Source organism: Adiantum capillus-veneris, chromosome 19 (genome assembly GCF_014529385.1).
Source record: "Adiantum capillus-veneris isolate H3 chromosome 19, ASM1452938v2, whole genome shotgun sequence".
In the NCBI taxonomy this organism is placed as follows: Eukaryota; Viridiplantae; Streptophyta; class Polypodiopsida; order Polypodiales; family Pteridaceae; genus Adiantum; species Adiantum capillus-veneris.
Window position 1 is genome coordinate 5808397 of NC_140949.1, and position 17015 is coordinate 5825411.

General features: G+C 45.5%; 1 protein-coding gene across 1 annotated transcript in view; it reads left to right on the forward strand.

Annotated features, from left to right (window-relative positions):
• The first annotated feature begins 269 nt into the window (after positions 1 to 269).
• The window catches only part of LOC147433494 (pyrophosphate-energized membrane proton pump 3-like), a 31620-nt gene continuing 14874 nt past the window's right edge, over positions 270 to 17015 (forward strand). The window contains exon 1 of the mRNA XM_086490178.1: positions 270 to 510. Coding sequence (XP_086346304.1) covers positions 406 to 510 — 105 coding nt within the window. The 5' untranslated portion in view covers positions 270 to 405. The remainder of the gene's footprint in view (positions 511 to 17015) is intronic.

Here is a 17015-nt window from a genome sequence, read left to right on the forward strand (position 1 = left end):
GGATGTTTTTTCCTGGCCAATAAGGCGTGCGTTTTGGAACTCCGATCCATGTCGCACTTTATCGGGATCAAATTCTTTGAAGTCCTGTCGTGGGCGTCCTGACCAGTTCTGACGGGCAGAATTGAGCCTTCTACTTAAAAGCATATGCACAGACATTCTGAGAAACGTCTGTAACGCGATCAGGTCGGTCTGCAGATCCTGATCATCTCTGCAACTTTCTGCTACCTAAGAACTCTGCATTTTAAAGCAGCGTCTCTTTTTGAGAGGCAGTCCCAGAGAGGAGTGTGACACAGCTTGTGTCGCATTCTCCTCGACCTTGAATCTGTCAAAATTGAGTGGTCTGGTTCTGCGTCAGAGTCGGATCATACAACTACCTTCAGTGTTGGCCGGAGAAATTCTTTGAACATGATGGATCCTAGTCGAGGGGATGTGGAGGTAGCCCTCATGGGTCCTTATCAGGAAAAGATAAAGACTTTTCCAGCATTACGCAGTAAATCTCAACTGCCTTGGGTAACCTCCTTGCACCTCTAGCATTTTGAGCTATCTCTTTCTGATTGTTTGTTATTTGACAGAGATCCACTTTGAATGTCTATGTCACAAATGGATTATGGGGGGTTATGCGTATTCTGTATGTGTTTACTGCTAAAATCTCGGAACGCCTTGAGCATTGTTCTTTTTTAGCAGTAGTGTCTTTGTTAAAAAGCTCATGGAGTGGTTCCTATCATTTGGGCCCCCAGGAATGGCTGGCTTTGGATGTGATCATTGATGCATTTAGCTTTGCAATTTTGTTGTGATCATGCTTGTGATTTTAGATATCCGTTTTTTAAATGTTTATCAGTATATATGAATCTTTATCACATTCAACAAATACAGTACGTAGTTATGGTTAGATAAAATAGAGGTGTTTTGTGCAAATAAAGTACTGTCCCTCGGCGAATAAAGAATTCTTTGCAATAAAGTTCACATAAATGCATATGTGCCAAAGCTACTTTGCAAAGGAGTCGTCTGGGCCGGAATTCCATTTTGCCCATTCAATGAGCCCTCTCTCCCAACTGTTGGCCCTCATGACCCTGAACATAGGAGTTCTAGATCGGGGTTGACGCCTCTGCGGATTTAGAGATGTTTTATCTTTTAAAAAATACAACTATATAGTTATGAAGTTTTGTGCAAATAAAGTACTGTCCCTTTGCGAATAAAGAATGCTTTGCAATAAAATTCGCATAAATGCATATGTGCCAAAGCTACTCTACAAAGAGGAGTCTGGGCCGGGATCCCATTTCGTCCATTCAATGAGCCCCTTCTCCCAACTGTCGGCCCTCATGATGCCGAACATAGGATTTCTAGACCAAGGGTTAGCGCCAAGCCACGTCACATGATCAATTGTATCCTTTGTGTGGTGTCAAGAAGGGTAGAAGACAATCCACTTATTGAAGGTGGCTGCTGTAACAAAGGAAACTCCGAGCTTCACCACAAGACCTCCATGAGTAGAACTGTCATAAGTTGGAGCGCACAACAATATTGAATATACTCGGATAAATAGAATTTATCACTTAATACTAAAGCCAAGTGATATAGAGAGTAAGAGAGAGAATGAGAAGATCGACACAATACTGGGACCAGAAGATGGGCTGGTCCTCTCCATAAAAGTATATTTATTACTGGGGAGAAGTCTATACAAGCACCCGAACGGCACGTATTACCACATTCATTCTAGAAGCAACGTTGATGGTACTTGGAAGCCTTGGCCTCTTGTTCTCAGCGCAAAAACCCCATTCCAAGGAACCACCGAGAATCGAGGTTCTTGCCTTTGGATCTCACCCTCTAGACTAAGGACATGACATCCTTGCAACTCTTTTTTCGACTCTATTTTGAGAGTCCTCTTCCACAGATGATCTTAGCATCAACTCTGCTTTCTTGGACGCGAAGTTGTCACGTGCGCACTTCACTTGCGCTACGTGGACATGCTTGTGCTTTAGTCTAGCATTAGTCTTAGCTTAGGACCTAGCCTGGCACCTTTGTGAGCCTCTAGCAGGACATGCATGCCCAAGCCGGTCATAGTTGCATACCCTTTCTTGCAGAGTACTGCATTTTTTCATGTGCACTTAACTGCATGTGAACCACCTCTTAGCCTGGCATTATTAATAAATGACCCTTGGCATTCCAAATCGTGGGTTTTCAGCCAGCCACTGCGCGACCCAACTTTTAGCACCTATATAAGGAGCCCTTTGGGCGCTAGAGACACCAAAAGACAGGGAGATGCAGTAGCACCAAGCGGTACCCGCATGACCCAGCAGATCTCCAACGTTTTCTCAGCATGACCCAACGTTTATGATCAGAATTTTCAACCCTTGATCATCAGCGTTTTCAGCCCATGATCGCCTCAACATTTAGCCCTTAGCCTTGTCATGGTTGTAGATTTGAGCCATCGACATCGTTAGCAGTTTTCGGCATTCATCCATAGCCACGGCATCGTCGTCGTCGTCGTCATCGTCGTCGACACAATACCCAAGCACCTAGTACCCCTTGTGTTCAGCTTGGCTTCTGTTTAGCTCAGCATAAGGACTCTCAGTACCCATCAGTATCCCGTCGTCGTCGTCATTGTCACGATTGTGACTATGTTACAGTATTACACCTACTCCTAGTTGCAGATATGCGAAGTGCCATGCCAAGGAGGACCCCTACGCTTAGATGGTTGCGACTCTTCGCTCAAAGGACATGCCTCTTCGTCAAAAGCCACACTCCTTCGACGACTGGTCACACCCCTTCGCTCTATGGTGCGACTCTTCGCCCAATGGTTGCAGCTCTTCGTCCAAGGGATGTGTCTCTATGCCTAGAGTCATGTCTATTCGCCATGGGATGTGATTGTTCACTCGTGACTCTTCGTCTCCTATATAAGGAGCCTATTGTACTCAGTTTTCAAGCATTCAATGAATCAATCAAACATAGAGTCTTCTGAGTCTTGTCTCTGAGTTTCTTAAGTCTAATCATGAGTTTAAGTACTTAATTTAAGGATTAGTAACTAGAATCCTTACAGTGTTTGAGAGCAAATTTTTTTCCCGAGACCCGAGATTGTGAGCCTCTCACCCTCGCCGCTACCCTCTCTCCCCTTTCCTGGAGTTGCATGGACAGGTTACACACACACACACACACACACACACACACACACACACACACACATACAAGCATATCAAGTAACTTGATTTTTTTCCGCTCTAATTCTATAAATAAAAGCGTAGAACACAGATGTGTGTGTGTGGCGTACCCGGTGATTTTCAGAAAATTTTATGCTGGTGACCCTTCAGGCTCTCTTTGTTGGGATGTACCCCTTCGAGCTCGTGCTCGTGTCCCTTTACGCAAACGGGTCTTGAACCGGCGGGCGGCACCCCTTCCCAAGCGATCATGTGAAAGGACACTGATCGGTGGCACTCCATCGTGCTTTGCTGTGTGTGTCCGTATCGTGTCTCTTTGCGCGGGCTCTTCTCTATAGAGGTGCCCCTTCACCAAAGCGTTACATGCGCCAAGCGGTTGGAGTTGCACATAAGGAAGTTTACTCGCTGGTTGGGTTGCGTTGGTAAAACATACACTGGTTGAAAGTTACGTAGAGAGAGTTTTTTTGAAACGCTGGCTGCACCTTGTATTGGCCTCTATTATTTAAGTTGCCTGCCCGCCCCACAATTGGGTGCCCGGCCAAAGGGGGTGACCTGGTCAGTGGTATTAATAAACCAAAAGATAACTTCATCAAGTGAAGCCATTGAAAATTCTTTACAAATGATCCTTGTAGAGAAACCCTCCAGCGCTGGCATTCTTGCGCACACTTCCTCTCGTGGCAAATCACGAGTCCTGGCCTTGCCCTCCTCATGGACGATGATGCTTATGATGTGCCAGTTTCGTACTTGTCGTATGTAGACGTACTGGCTGAAGACATCCTTCCAGAGAATCCTCTTTTGCCTTTGCCGGCTCCCGAACCAGAACATCTTCCCGCCCGCGAAGTTCCCATCCTCGACTTGCTCCTGCACATGTTCGAGTTCCCTTGGAGGCGTAACCATGCCGACTTCTCAAGACGGAGAAGGTCAATCTGAAAACGCTCTTACTCTTATCAAGGAGCAGATGGCCACACTTTCCATAAGCCTCGCATCGCTTCACACTCACTTGGATCAAATGCAGACCTCTTCTCGGAGTCATCCAACTGCTTCTTGGACTATACATTCTACTCCTCTGCCACCTTTCGACGCTTCAGTGGTCGACCAGGAAGAACCACTCAAACCAAAGGCTTCGGAACTCAAATTTTCTCACCCAAAGCATGGTTTCTCAGAGACAACTAGACACAAGGTACCTTCGTGCGAGCAACAAAGGTCTCAGTATGAATATACTTGGAAATACTACAGTTCTAAGCATCCAACTTCTTATTGAATCATCAGCAAGCAGCAATATGAAGCTTCCAAAGGATCATCAACGATATCAAGATGGGCTTACTTAGTAGCACATGTATCCGGTCCTAGTCGAGTACTCAGTCGTGAATGCCGCGATGCTGGACAAGTTCCCCCCCGCGAGTCTTTCTTGTCTGATGGTGGTAAAGTAGATTATTGATCCTTTTCTTGTGCAAGAGGATCCTTCAGAGGTCTAAGAGGCAACAGCTCCCTCGACCTCCCCCTTCTCAATTGGAAGCCTTAATATCCGCTCAAACAGTTGAAGATTCAGAAGATTTTGGTTCTTGTGTGACAACCAATAAGCACATGACCCCTTCTTTGACTGTGATCTAGGCAGAAAAATTCGCCTCTTCACCGCCCTTGCAGAATAAATTCTGTCTCCGAACAGATACCAAATGCAGTGGTGGATGATAACTTTTCACACTTGAAGACTCCAGTTTTTACCTTCAGCGGTGCAAAGGATAAATCAGATGCAGACTCTTGCAGCACAACTTCAATCGCTGCAATTGAATCTTTGGACACAACTTGTTCCAGTGATAAAATCTTTACAGATGGATATACCTCCAAACACCACTCTGTCTCAGTCTACGACATCCCTTCAGAAGAACCAAAAGCTTCAAGGTACAACTTTCTTTGAAGAGAATTTGGAGGTTCTCCTCCTCCATCCACTTTGCCAAAAGGTACCCTTGATCCAATTATCCGGTGGACCTAGCTTACCTTTCTGTTCTTTTCTTGCCAGGTGCAGCGGAAGTGTTTTAAGGACTTAGGTCGGATCTAGTAGTCCGTACAAACACAAGGTTACTTCGCTTCGCTTGAAAAGAGAAAGTGAACTGAAGACAATGGAAAAGAGATAGGCAGAGAGAGAGAGAGAGAGAGAGAGAGAGAGAGAGAGAGAGAGAGAGAGAGAAGAGAGATGACATTGCATGTTGGAGCCCAACCACCCTCAAGGGCCCCCTTGCTTTGTTGCTAGAGCATGCACTTGCTTTATTTACATGCACAAATGCTGATACATTGGCTAAATGCTGAATACTGAGTATTGGATGCTGATGCTGAACTGATGCAAATGCTTGATTCTGCGAGGCTAAGGGCTGAAATGCAAAAGCGCTAGGGCTGGTCTTGATCTGCAAGTGTTGGTGCTGCTGAAAAATGCTGATTGCTGATGGTGGAGATTGCTGATGCTAAGGGTTGAAACATGCTGATGCTGAGGGCTGAATTGTGGAAACCGAGGGCTGAATTGCTGATGTTGAGGGCTGAAATTGCTGGCGATGCTGGGGCAGAAACACTGGCGGTGGCTGAAGATAGAAATCGCTGATGCTGCGAGTACTTTGGTCCTTGTACTGCGGGTCCCGACTTGCCATGGGAGGTGACCCTAGGGTCACTTATATAGGAGTTTTATGCTGGGTTGAGCAGTGTCTCTTTCGCCCCCACGATCTTAATAAAATATATGCCTATTATTATCAAGTGACTTAAGTGATTGCTCACATGCCTATATGGTGAATTGACTGTACTGTGCAAGAGAGGGTATGGAACTATAACCTGCCTGAACATGCACGTCCTGCTAGAGGCTCAAAAAGTGCGAGGCTAGATCCTAAGCTAAACTAAGATTGACCCAAAACTGTAGCACTGTGTCCATCTCAATGAGATATCTTCCATACTTTGTTCCTCATTCTTCTCTGAGGTCCTCGAGAGCCCCATCCCTCTAGAGTCTAGCTCTTTCAACATTTCCTCGGAAGTGTAAAAGAAAGATGCCTGATGACATGCTATCCTCGCATAGAAATCCCCAAGTAGGATGCCATCTCCATCCTTCAAGAACTCCCAAATAGCCTCATCTAGTATCATGGATGGTGACTGCCCCTCAGGCGAAGCATAATGAGATGTGCTTGGAGGGAAGTACATATAGCAATGTAGAGAGCTCTGCCCTCCCCACTCCTCTGACCCACATATAGCGGGCATTCTCGTCTCTGCGAACCACCTGGATGATAGAATGTAACTCTGGCCTAAATAACATTCCTATTCTTGATCCTCTGCTACTGTGCTCATTACAAGCCACTTGTCTACATGTGCTCTCCCATCTGTATCCAGTCACCCTTGGGAGTGTGCTCTCTGGGCTCTGATGGGTTTTTGAATAGAAAATGATGTCCCTCCCTCTGAAGGAATCCTCGAACGCTCCAACATTTAGTCGTAACTTTAGGTTGGTCCCATAGGTTGCGCACCGTTATGCGGTGCGCTTGTCAAGTACTATCACTTTACCGCCTCTACAGAAGGCGAGTTTTGCTGTCTCTTTGGCAGCCACGATCTCGGGCATGCATTCTTTCATGTGTGCTAGTTGAGACAACATAAGATCATCTCCCAAGAAAATCCCTCTTTGCTTTAGTGTAGGCCTCCTTTTGAGGAAGTCCTTCCTGTCTCCTATGGTAGCAAAGTGAATGATTAGAGCACGTTCCTTGGAGGTTCCCGCATCACCTCCTCCTTTCTTGCCCACTCTCCATACTCCGGTGTGTTTTGACTCCATGATTCCCATACATGCATAGAGGCTTTTCACTTCCTCGTCCACATTGTTGGTGTCCTTGACACCCGTGACTCGTACATGCAGAGCGCGCGCTTTTCTTCTTTGCTCTTCCTCAATTGTCATGTTGCTGATAGAGGTGGGAGTGGGCGTTTCATGTTTCCCTTTTTTGGCCACTTGGATCCATTGGTCCGCTTCCTCTACTTGCTTCTTGGTGCGGGTGAGCATCTCTACCCATGAAGAGGTCTCTCGTGCCTTCTCTTCTCCTCTGCTTGGATGGCGAGCACTTGCGCCTTATTGATATTCAGCTCTTTTGCCATGGATGGCTGAATTTTTCCTTCTTCAAGCTTGGTCCAGGAGTGCATGTCCTCCAACTCCTCCTTTAGTTTGTCAATTTTATTAATCTCGTGCTGCCACTTTGCTTTTGAAAGAGGCACACTCCGTCTCTAAGGCCGTGATCTTCTTCGATAGGGCTGTAATGACGATGTAGAGAGCACTATCCGTCTCTTTCTTCTGGGCCAAAATGGCACCTCATCCCTCATCATCTTGTCGTCCTTTGCTACCTTCTTGCATAATTTCATGGGAGTGTTCCGATTGAAGTGACTTCCCTCTCTCATATGTGAGCATTGAGAGAGAGAGAGAGAGAGAGAGAGAGAGAGAGAGAGAGAGAGAGAGTAAAACAACAAAGAGCCCTATAAGATAGCAAGAAACGCTTATGAATCCCTAAAAAGCAGAAAAAATCAGCAATGAAACTTTGAAAAATAGCGAAAAACAAATTTAAAACCCTAAAAAACAGCACAATAGTAAAACAACAAAAAACATTTTCGTACTCTAAAAAACAGCGAAAAACAGTAACGAAACGTAAAACAACAAAAAAGTGGTGGCAAAACTTTAAAATGAGAGAGAGGTCCAAACCCATGAGAGAGAGAGAGAGAGATGAGAGAGATGAAATGTTATATTAAACGTCTTCAAAACGCCAAAATGACCTATAAGACCAAATTGATACAATCTTGGTGGATCTAATACAATGTCTGGGTACAAGATAAAATGAAGTAAAATAAAAGTTAAAAAGAACATCAGTGTCCGAGAGTAACATCAATGTCCTCCATAGTGAGTACTCTGGCGACTCTTGTGTCGTGCTGTTATGGTGTGGATCCTCTGTTGTAGTCTTCATCTGTGTCAAGATGGCCCCCTCATCTGGGGGCGACCGGACCGCCCCAACTCTTATCACCCGATCAAGCAATGTGCCTCTGGTGCTGCTATACTGGGGGGACTGACTCCTTTTTCTTTGACTGAAAGAAATTTGTAATCTACTGCTGTAGCTGTATCTCCCTCCTTGGGCCCCTCCTCAAGAGGTCCTCTCTATGTCTGCGTAGTTCCAATAAGTATAGTCCAAGGCATCTCTAATCCTGATATCTCATGACCCTAGAAAGTGGTCCAAAACCCTCTCTGAATAGAGTGGAAGTGGCCTCGTATCTCATAGTTTACTGGTGAGTGACATATGTAGTGTCTCGGGCTTCGTCCGACACAAGTGATATGTCCTGAGCTCAGTTGACACTCCTCTAAATCTACCCGTTTCGATCACTAGTTGGTGCGAGGATGTGCGCAACTAACAAATAGCACAACGTATCCCATGAGATAGATGACTATCAATGTATCTGGGTGTGATCACAAATCCATCCTCCGTAAGCTGAAGAAGATGCTCTCTATAGAAAGCCATCTTCATATCCAACTCATGTGTAGGCTCCTGCTATCCAACTAAGTGAAGTCCTGCCTAGTAGTCTCTGCCCGAGTGAGGGAGATGGAGGGTGTATCCAAAGAGTATTGAAATGGGGGTAATTTGTCCATACTAAAACCATGCAGCTGAAACCAAGACGCCGTTTGTGCATATCAACATGATCTATCTCCCTGTGATGCCAGCTGTTGTGAAGACTCCAAGGCGAATTGAGTGTATCTATATGTGGGGAGAGTCCAGGTGCTATGCATAAAGGAGACTGCTTGAGTGAGCGCCTCCACTACCAACGGAGGGGCAGCAAGCTCCGCCCTAACAACCTCATGTGGTAATGAGGCCTTGTTCCTAATCATCCAAGAGATCATAGAAACCAAAGGCCTCTCCATACATCTCCAACCATCAACACTACCAAGTCTCTTGTGATAATCCACTGAGGGTCCCCATATCTCCACTCCGTATACATGGCAGAAGTGACGAGAGTGTCAAAGAGCCAAAGCTTTGTTCGAGGTTCCTGGAATTGAACCTTCGAACACATCCTCTCCAGTCTCCCTAATGCTGCGTAAGCTTTGGTCAATCTCGTCTCTGCTGCTCTCCTGAAGGAAAATACAGGGCCACTGAAGACCACCCCGAGATAGGTATATGCATTTGTATACTCCACAGTCTCTCGACCATATGTAAAGGTGGGAGCTGACCTCATGACCCATCGTGCCGTGGTGTTAAACACCATTACCTTGGTCTTACCAAGGTCTAGTGACAATCCACTATCCTTGGCAAACACATGCAATGCATCCAAATGACGTTGCATCCCCTCTGGAGAGTTTGAAATCAATGCAATATCATCGACGTATAACAACAGCGGAATCATGGCCTTGTTAGCTGAGCACCTTTGTCTCCCTCTTGATCTACATAGTTTGAAAACTCATCCACATACATCCCAAAAAGAGTCGGAGATAGGGGACATCCTTGCTTCACCCCAATAGTGGAATGAACCGTGTCAGACATGCCTTGAGCAGTGCGTACTTGCCCCACAACTGTCCTGTATAAAGCCAAGATTCCCCATATCAGCTCTGTGGGCACACCCATGTCCTGTAGTCTGCATATAAATCTGGCTCTCGGCACTGTGTAAAAAGCTTTGCGGAAATCCACAAAGCTACAATAGATCCTCTTGCCATGGTATCCACCTTTCTTAATAATAGCTCTGAGTGTCTAAATCTGGTCAAGAGTGGAGAAACCTCTCTTGAACCCTGCATGCTGTCACAAAGTGATGACGTGGCATGACCAATTGGAAGAGAAATGGCCGCGTGGACGAGAGAAACTGAACGGACTAACTTGAAGAACTTATGAAGCAGCTTTGATACCACTGTTACAAGCTTGGACACTCCAAGCGAGAAATCAATAGCAACACACGAACAGAAACTTTAAAACCACTGAACCTTAATATATACATATATATATATAGAGAGAGAGAGAGAGAGAGAGAGAGAGAGAGAGAGAGAGAGTGTCGACACGGCACGACGGATTTTGGCACCCAGAAGCATTGGCCCCAAAGATTGGCGCTCCTTTCGGTATTTCTTTATTATTGATCACTGCAAAGTACAACTCTCGAGGGTCCTTTGCTCTCAGACTCTGCGTCTGGATGCTCCTCTGCAGAGTGAGGCCCAAGGGCTCTTATAATCTTACAAGGGATGCCCAAAAGCAGAGCCCCAAAAGCAATCAATTCAAAAGCACTAAACCCCCAAAAAGCTATGGGCCCCAAAAGCTAGCACTAGAATGTGCAGAAGCTGCCAGCGTAATTTGCGAAAATCCGTACAACATGCCATGTGGCATAGCCAACGCAAAACGTGGATAGTCCGTACAGCCCTGCCACGTCAGCATGTCAGTGCATTTTACGAAAATCTCTTTCAGGGTTCAAGCTTCTGTCTTGTAGTGTTTCGGGCCCCACGGCCGGTGCTTCATAAGTTCTTCAAGTTAGTCCGTTCAGTTTCTCTCGTCCATGGGGCCATTTCTCGTCTAGTCGATCATGCCACGTCATCACTTTGTGACACATGCCCTGATGCCCGTTTGCCTTCTCTCTCTGTCCATCTACTCAACTCCATACAATCTAGCCAATGTGTGATGGTGCTATAATTCTTGGGAAGCATGGGATCTCCCGTCTTGAAGATAGGCACAATAGTGGACATACTCCAAGTCTCAGGAAAACCCTCATACATGGCTCGATTAAACGTCATAGCAAGAGGCTTTGCAAGCATACCTTTGGCATGAATGAAGTGCTCTGCTACCAAACCATCATGATCCTATGCTCTTGTCACAAAGTGGTGACGTGGCTGTCCGGTACACACACACACCCTCTCTTGGCATGGATTAGTCCCAGTGATGTTGGCAGAAACGATGACGTGGCAGGCAGTGACGTGGCAAGCCGTACGGCAGCCCTGGAAAAAGCGTTGCAGAGCTGACGTGGCAGATTTCCGTATTGCAGCTTTCTCACGCTGTTTTTTTGGGCAGTTTTTGGCTACGCTGAATACCACGCAAAGAGAGAGAGCTTTAATTTAAGTTTTGCTTTATTTTACCAAGCCTTGTGAGAGGAGATTCGAATGCTTTTTATGGGCAGCTTTTGGCATCCGTTGTAACTCTTTATAAGTGTGGCATGGGCTCCCACTTCTCAGAGCATCTGGATGTAGAGTCTAAGAGTGAGACCCAGCCACTCTGTGTACTTTATGCAAAAGATTAATACAAAAAAAAAAATCGAAAGGGGCGCCGGTCCTTGGGGCCATTATCGGAACTCTGCCGGGCCGTGTCGAATCAATTGTGAACTGTGAACTGCTGTGAAGTGAAATTTATGTCATGTCGCGGTAGAATCTTGACTTGGAGTGTCCAAGTCTGTTATAGTGGTATTAGAGCACGACCGATTCCTCTTCTACCGGGAAATCCGATCCTTTTTACGTAGCAGTTATGGATGAAGACGAGATCAGGCGCCTTCCTGTGCATCCGGAGATGCGGGAAGAGATCACGACGAAGATTCACGTGAGGAGTACGGCCCGCCTCGGCCTACTCAGGCGGAGCTTGAAGAGATGGAGCGTCGACGATTGATCGACGATGCAACAAAGATGATGCTAAATTTTGCGAAGGACCCGAAATTTGCAAAATTTATGAGCCAGACCTCCTTCGACGAGGTGCATTCACAGTGGCGGCAAACCACAGAACCACCCCTCAAACCAGCACTCAAGAAACCTCCTACTTCAAGGAATTAGAAGAGGTGGTTGATACACGGATTTCTCAGCTTTTTGACGCGCAGAACAAAGCCCAAAAGCACGACCAAAAGTAGAAGAAAGGCAATGACTTCCCGCGTTATTTGGGTCGTCAGTCTACATTTGCCTCGGCAAGAAAGTAGAAGAAGCATGTGCGATTTGAAGGAGTATCGAGTTCTTCTTCTTCTTCTTCTTCTGACAGTTCTTCTAGCTCCTTTGACTCGAGCGAAGAAGATAGCAAAGGGAAAAAGCAAAGCAAAAAGCAAAGCTTCGAAAAGGGCAAGAAAGAAGGCAAAGAAGTCTAAATCTCGCCCAGTTGTTGACAGTTCTACAGAGGACTCGTCTTCGGATAGCTCGGACTCTGACGACAACAGCTTTTATGCAAAGAAGAAGAATTTTTATAAAGCCAACCAGTATGACTTTCTGGAGGATAAAAGCAAGAAAGTCCGAGAGTTTAAAGAAGGTGTATAGTCAATTAAATTTGACACGTTTTTTGGATATCGAGATGCCTCAAAGGCTTTGGCCTTCATACAGCAGTTTGACATAGCTTTCTCTGGAGGGCGTTACTCAGAGCACTCCAAGATTCCGAGGGCTATCTCTTACTTCAAGGAAAATGCTCGAACTTGGCGGTCCACGCTTCTATTGAACAAGACAGCGCCAGTTAAACGGCTGAAATTTAAAAGGCTTTTTATTTCTTCTTGGCTGACTCGAGAGTACGAACTCGACATACGAACTGCTTGGAACCATCTTCAGATGACCAAGAAGGATACATTGGACGCATATTGCGAGAGATTCTGGAGCATTTTTCTACCAGCCTCTTCATTTAAGAAGATCTCGTTTAAAGAACAGATTGAGCGGTTTACCTTGGGACTTCATACGGAGATTCGAGATCACTGCTTAGAGCAAAAGTCAGATTCCATTCAGGATTTGATGAGTCATGAGAAACGGGGTTTTGCCATTCATTCAGGCAGTTTGACCTACCCCACAAATGAAACGAACAGACTTCGAGAGGAAGAGCAACCCAGAAAAGAAAGAAAAGGATACACGACCCCAGCTCACTCTTCGTGAGAGAGCTCTCTACATCAAAGAGGTCAAGTGTTTTGGATGCAGGAAAACTGGGCATATCTCCGCGAAGTGCCCTAAAAAGGCACCGAAAGAACAGAACGACAAGGATGAAGATAAGCCTGAGGGTTTGAAAGCAGCTGAGGAACGTGGACGAAAAGGCAAGATGAAAGCAGGACTGGTTCCATGTTGCATGGGTACTGACCCAAGCACGATTGACGAGAGTACATAATTTTACCGAGCATGGGGCAAAGCCATACTTTTCAGCTTTTCATGAATAATCCGCATACATCCGTGCTCATTCATGAGTGAAACGTGCTCAACGTACAATATGTCATGCCTAGGAAAAGGGATCACATAAAGACACTGACTAAAATACAGGAAATGATCACGAATGAAACACTTGAACAATGTGTGCTGACGAATCATTTGAACACTTAGTACTTCTTGTAAGGGTTCTTTGACCTAGGGTCGAGAGCCAAGATCGGTTCGTCGTGTTTGATCAAATCTGCATGGGGGGGTGCTGTGGACCTCGACTCGAAAGCCAAGATCGATTCTTTGTGATTGATGTATCTGCAATGAGGTTAGCTTCTCTAGGAAAAGCATCAACTAAACCATCATCCTTGTGAGCAATCACGTCTTGATCATACAAATCATCATGCTTGTGAGAAATCACATCGTGATCATCATGCAAATCATTATGCTTGTCATTGTCATTCAAATCATCATGCGTATCATTATCATTCAATTCATCATGCTTATCATAATCATGCAAATCATGTGTGTCATGCTTGGGAGAAGAAGAGACTGACAGAGTCTCCTCTTGAATCCTGTCAATCTCCGCCTGCACATTAGAAATGAGAGATGAAGAATGAACAACTTTCTTGCGATCAAATTCTGTTTTTCTTTCTGCGTACTTGCGATCAAATTCTTTGGCCTCCAAGCGTTATTGCTCACGCTCACTGTAACTAAGTCAGACTTTGTAAATAATTAATTTATTTATGAGAAAAGAATTATCTAAATAGTTGTATGCACATCAGAATAGATTTAGCAGTTCTGGGGCCTCAGGTGCGCCCAAGTTTGGGCCAGTGCACCTCAGGGAGACCCTAGCAGAAAATACCCTGAAGCCCTAGCGATTGTAAAATCGGGTCTTCAATGAAGGGGTAGATAGTAGCCTCAGATTTCAGGCTCAGAAAATTACGCGCGCTAGTGCAAGCACTGGAATGAGATGGGGTCCTTAGAATAATAACCCTAAGGCCTAAATCATTTTACGGCCTTAGGATAAGTCAGTTAAGGTATTTTTAAATTGTCTATGCCGGACCAAATGACCGGACAAGCGCGAACAGGTAATGCTAGAGCAGTGTCGGTACGGCATTGCGCTGGGGAGCAGCTAACAATTTCATTAGTAGCATGTGTGTGTGCAGTTGTGAGTTAATTTGCACATTTCATTAATAGCCTAGGGATTTTTACAATGAAAGTTGAAGGGTTTTTAAAGTTATTAAGTAAGTGTGCCAAGTGGCACACTTACCAATGCAAACTAACTCTCTCTCACTCTCACTCTCACCCTCTCTCTCTTCCTAGCGCCCCCTCTCCCTGATGGCTATTTAGGAGGCCCTACTCCCCCATTTTCAGTGTTGGCAGTGCTCCTACCTCCCCTATTGTGAGTATGCCCTACGCATTGGAGCCCTCCATGGAAGCTTGAGAGCAGCCCCTTGTGACATATGTGGTGGCCTCGTGCTCCAATTGTCTAGAACAAGAACTCTCATAGCCATAACCAGCTTTTGGTGAGGTTTCATCGCGAGAAGTTGCAGCAGGCACTCTCTTCGTAGAGTGTGGTGGTTGTAAATTCTCTGTTTTCAGCCCTTAATCACCTCCTTTAGGTTGAATTTCAGCAAAATACATATAGAATCTAGTTCTTCTCTACCTACACCACGCGTACACTAAGTTTCGTGCAATTCCATCGCGGAAAAGGTCTCTTTTTCGGCTCTGGAAGGTGCTCAGGTAACATTTTCAGGTTATGTGCAGAAAATTACAGCAAGCATGTGTGCGTGCATTTTGCGTGTTTCTCCCTTGTTTTTGTTGCAGGAATAATTATGCATAAAGGGACTCAGTTAGCGGAAGGTAGACTCTCATTTTCGAGAGCTTCCGTTGAGTTTTGTGGAATATGGACTCTCGTTTTTGAGAGCTTCCCAAAAATCTCATAGCAGAGGGAAGATCCTCTCAGTATTCAGAGAGTAGCGTTCGCACTCTCTCAGTCAGAAGCAGAAAGAAAGAATAGAGGACGGGCTATTGCCCCGTTCTTGTGCTTGTAAAGATTCTCCCTTAGTAATAAAGATATTCTCTTTATGGGGGGGGACCAGCCCATCTTCTGGTCCCCAATTAAGTGTCAAGCTTTTCCTCTCTCTCTCCAATTCTCTTGAGTATTTGAAGTACAATTAAAAGTCTGTTTACGCTTCCGTATTTTTTGTGACAGTGGTATCAGAGCAAGGTCATCTCTCTCTTCCTTAAGGGATCGACGACTCTTGGCAGACTGCAGAAATGGGAGGACGCGAGATAGAGTTCTCTCTCCTTCAACAACAGGTGGAAGAGTTGCAAAAAGCTCTCTCCCATCCAGAAGTCCAAAAGATTCTCCATACTCTTGAGAAAGGGAAGGAGAAAATGCCAATGGGGTCGGGAGAAATCCCACAGAACCCAAAGGCGCCAAAACCAAGGAAAGATCCTTTGATTGGAACCTCCTGCATGCACGAGAGGCACAGGAAACCTCCAGAACGTCATGTGCGGTTTAACCCAAAGGTTTAAGAACAGGATCCCCCTGATTCCCCTCAGTTCTCTTTCATGAAGGATCTGGATGACATCGTTGCTCCGGAAGACATGTTTCTTGACGATCCGTCGCAACAAGAAGTGCATTCAAGGGAAAAGACTCCTGTCCATAAGGAGTCTAAGCATAGAAAGAAGGAGCACCATAAGAAGAAGCACCACAGGCAGAAAACATTCAAGTCGGGAGACAAAGATGTGAAATTCGACACCTACAATGGACGGCGTGACAATGACAAAGCTTTGGCTTTCATCCGCCAATTCGAAGTTGCATTTGCTGAAGGGAATTTTAAAGAAAGATCCAAGCTTCGCCATGTTAGTATGTACCTGAAAGGCACCGCCAGCAGTTGGTGGTTAACCCTTATCCTGGAAGATTGCAAACCCCAAGATTGGATTGCTTTCAAGAAGGAGTTCTACGCACAGTTCCTTCCTCCAGACTATGAGGAAGAGGTAAAGAAAGAATGGGATCGACTTTCACAGTCGGAGAACGAAACTGTTCCACGCTATGTGGATAGGTTTTGGGACGTTCTCTTGAAAGTCACTCCATTCAAGAAGATTGACGATTCGGAAAAGATGCGCAATTGAAGCAGGATTGCATGAAGCCTTGCAAAAGGCTATGAAGCTTTACCCTCGAGGTAACTTGCAGATACTTATGGAATCAGCCCGCATAGCTGATGGAATACATGACAAGGGTACTCCCAGGAAGATGGAGCAAAGCACTTACCATGCCAAGCAGAAGGCTCTCCATGAGCAGCCTACCTCTTCTACTTCTTCTCAAAAGAAGAAAAGAACCACCTCCGAAGCAGAAGCAAAGCCAAATCAGCCCAAGAAAGGGAGATATCTCTCTCCTGCTGAGTTGCGAACCTACATTAGTGAAGGAAGATGCTTCAAGTGCGGACAAGTTGGTCATATGAAGGGTGATTGTCCTACTAAACCTCCACAACCACCCTCTTCCAATGCAGTCCCATATGTACAGGGAAATACATCCAAGGATGGAAAAGAAAGAGCTCTTCTCAAAGCTTGGGGTAGTATCAACAACCAACGGGCTCTTATTTTGTTTGACCCTGGCAGTACAGACAATTTCATCTCTACCAAGCTAGCTGATGACCTGAACTTACAGCCCAATCGTTTTGGAGTTTCTATTCAAGCACAATTTGCTTTCAAAGGGCAGAACTCAAACTCTACTCCAATCATAGGGAAGTTGAATCTAAAGGTCGACGACTACAAGG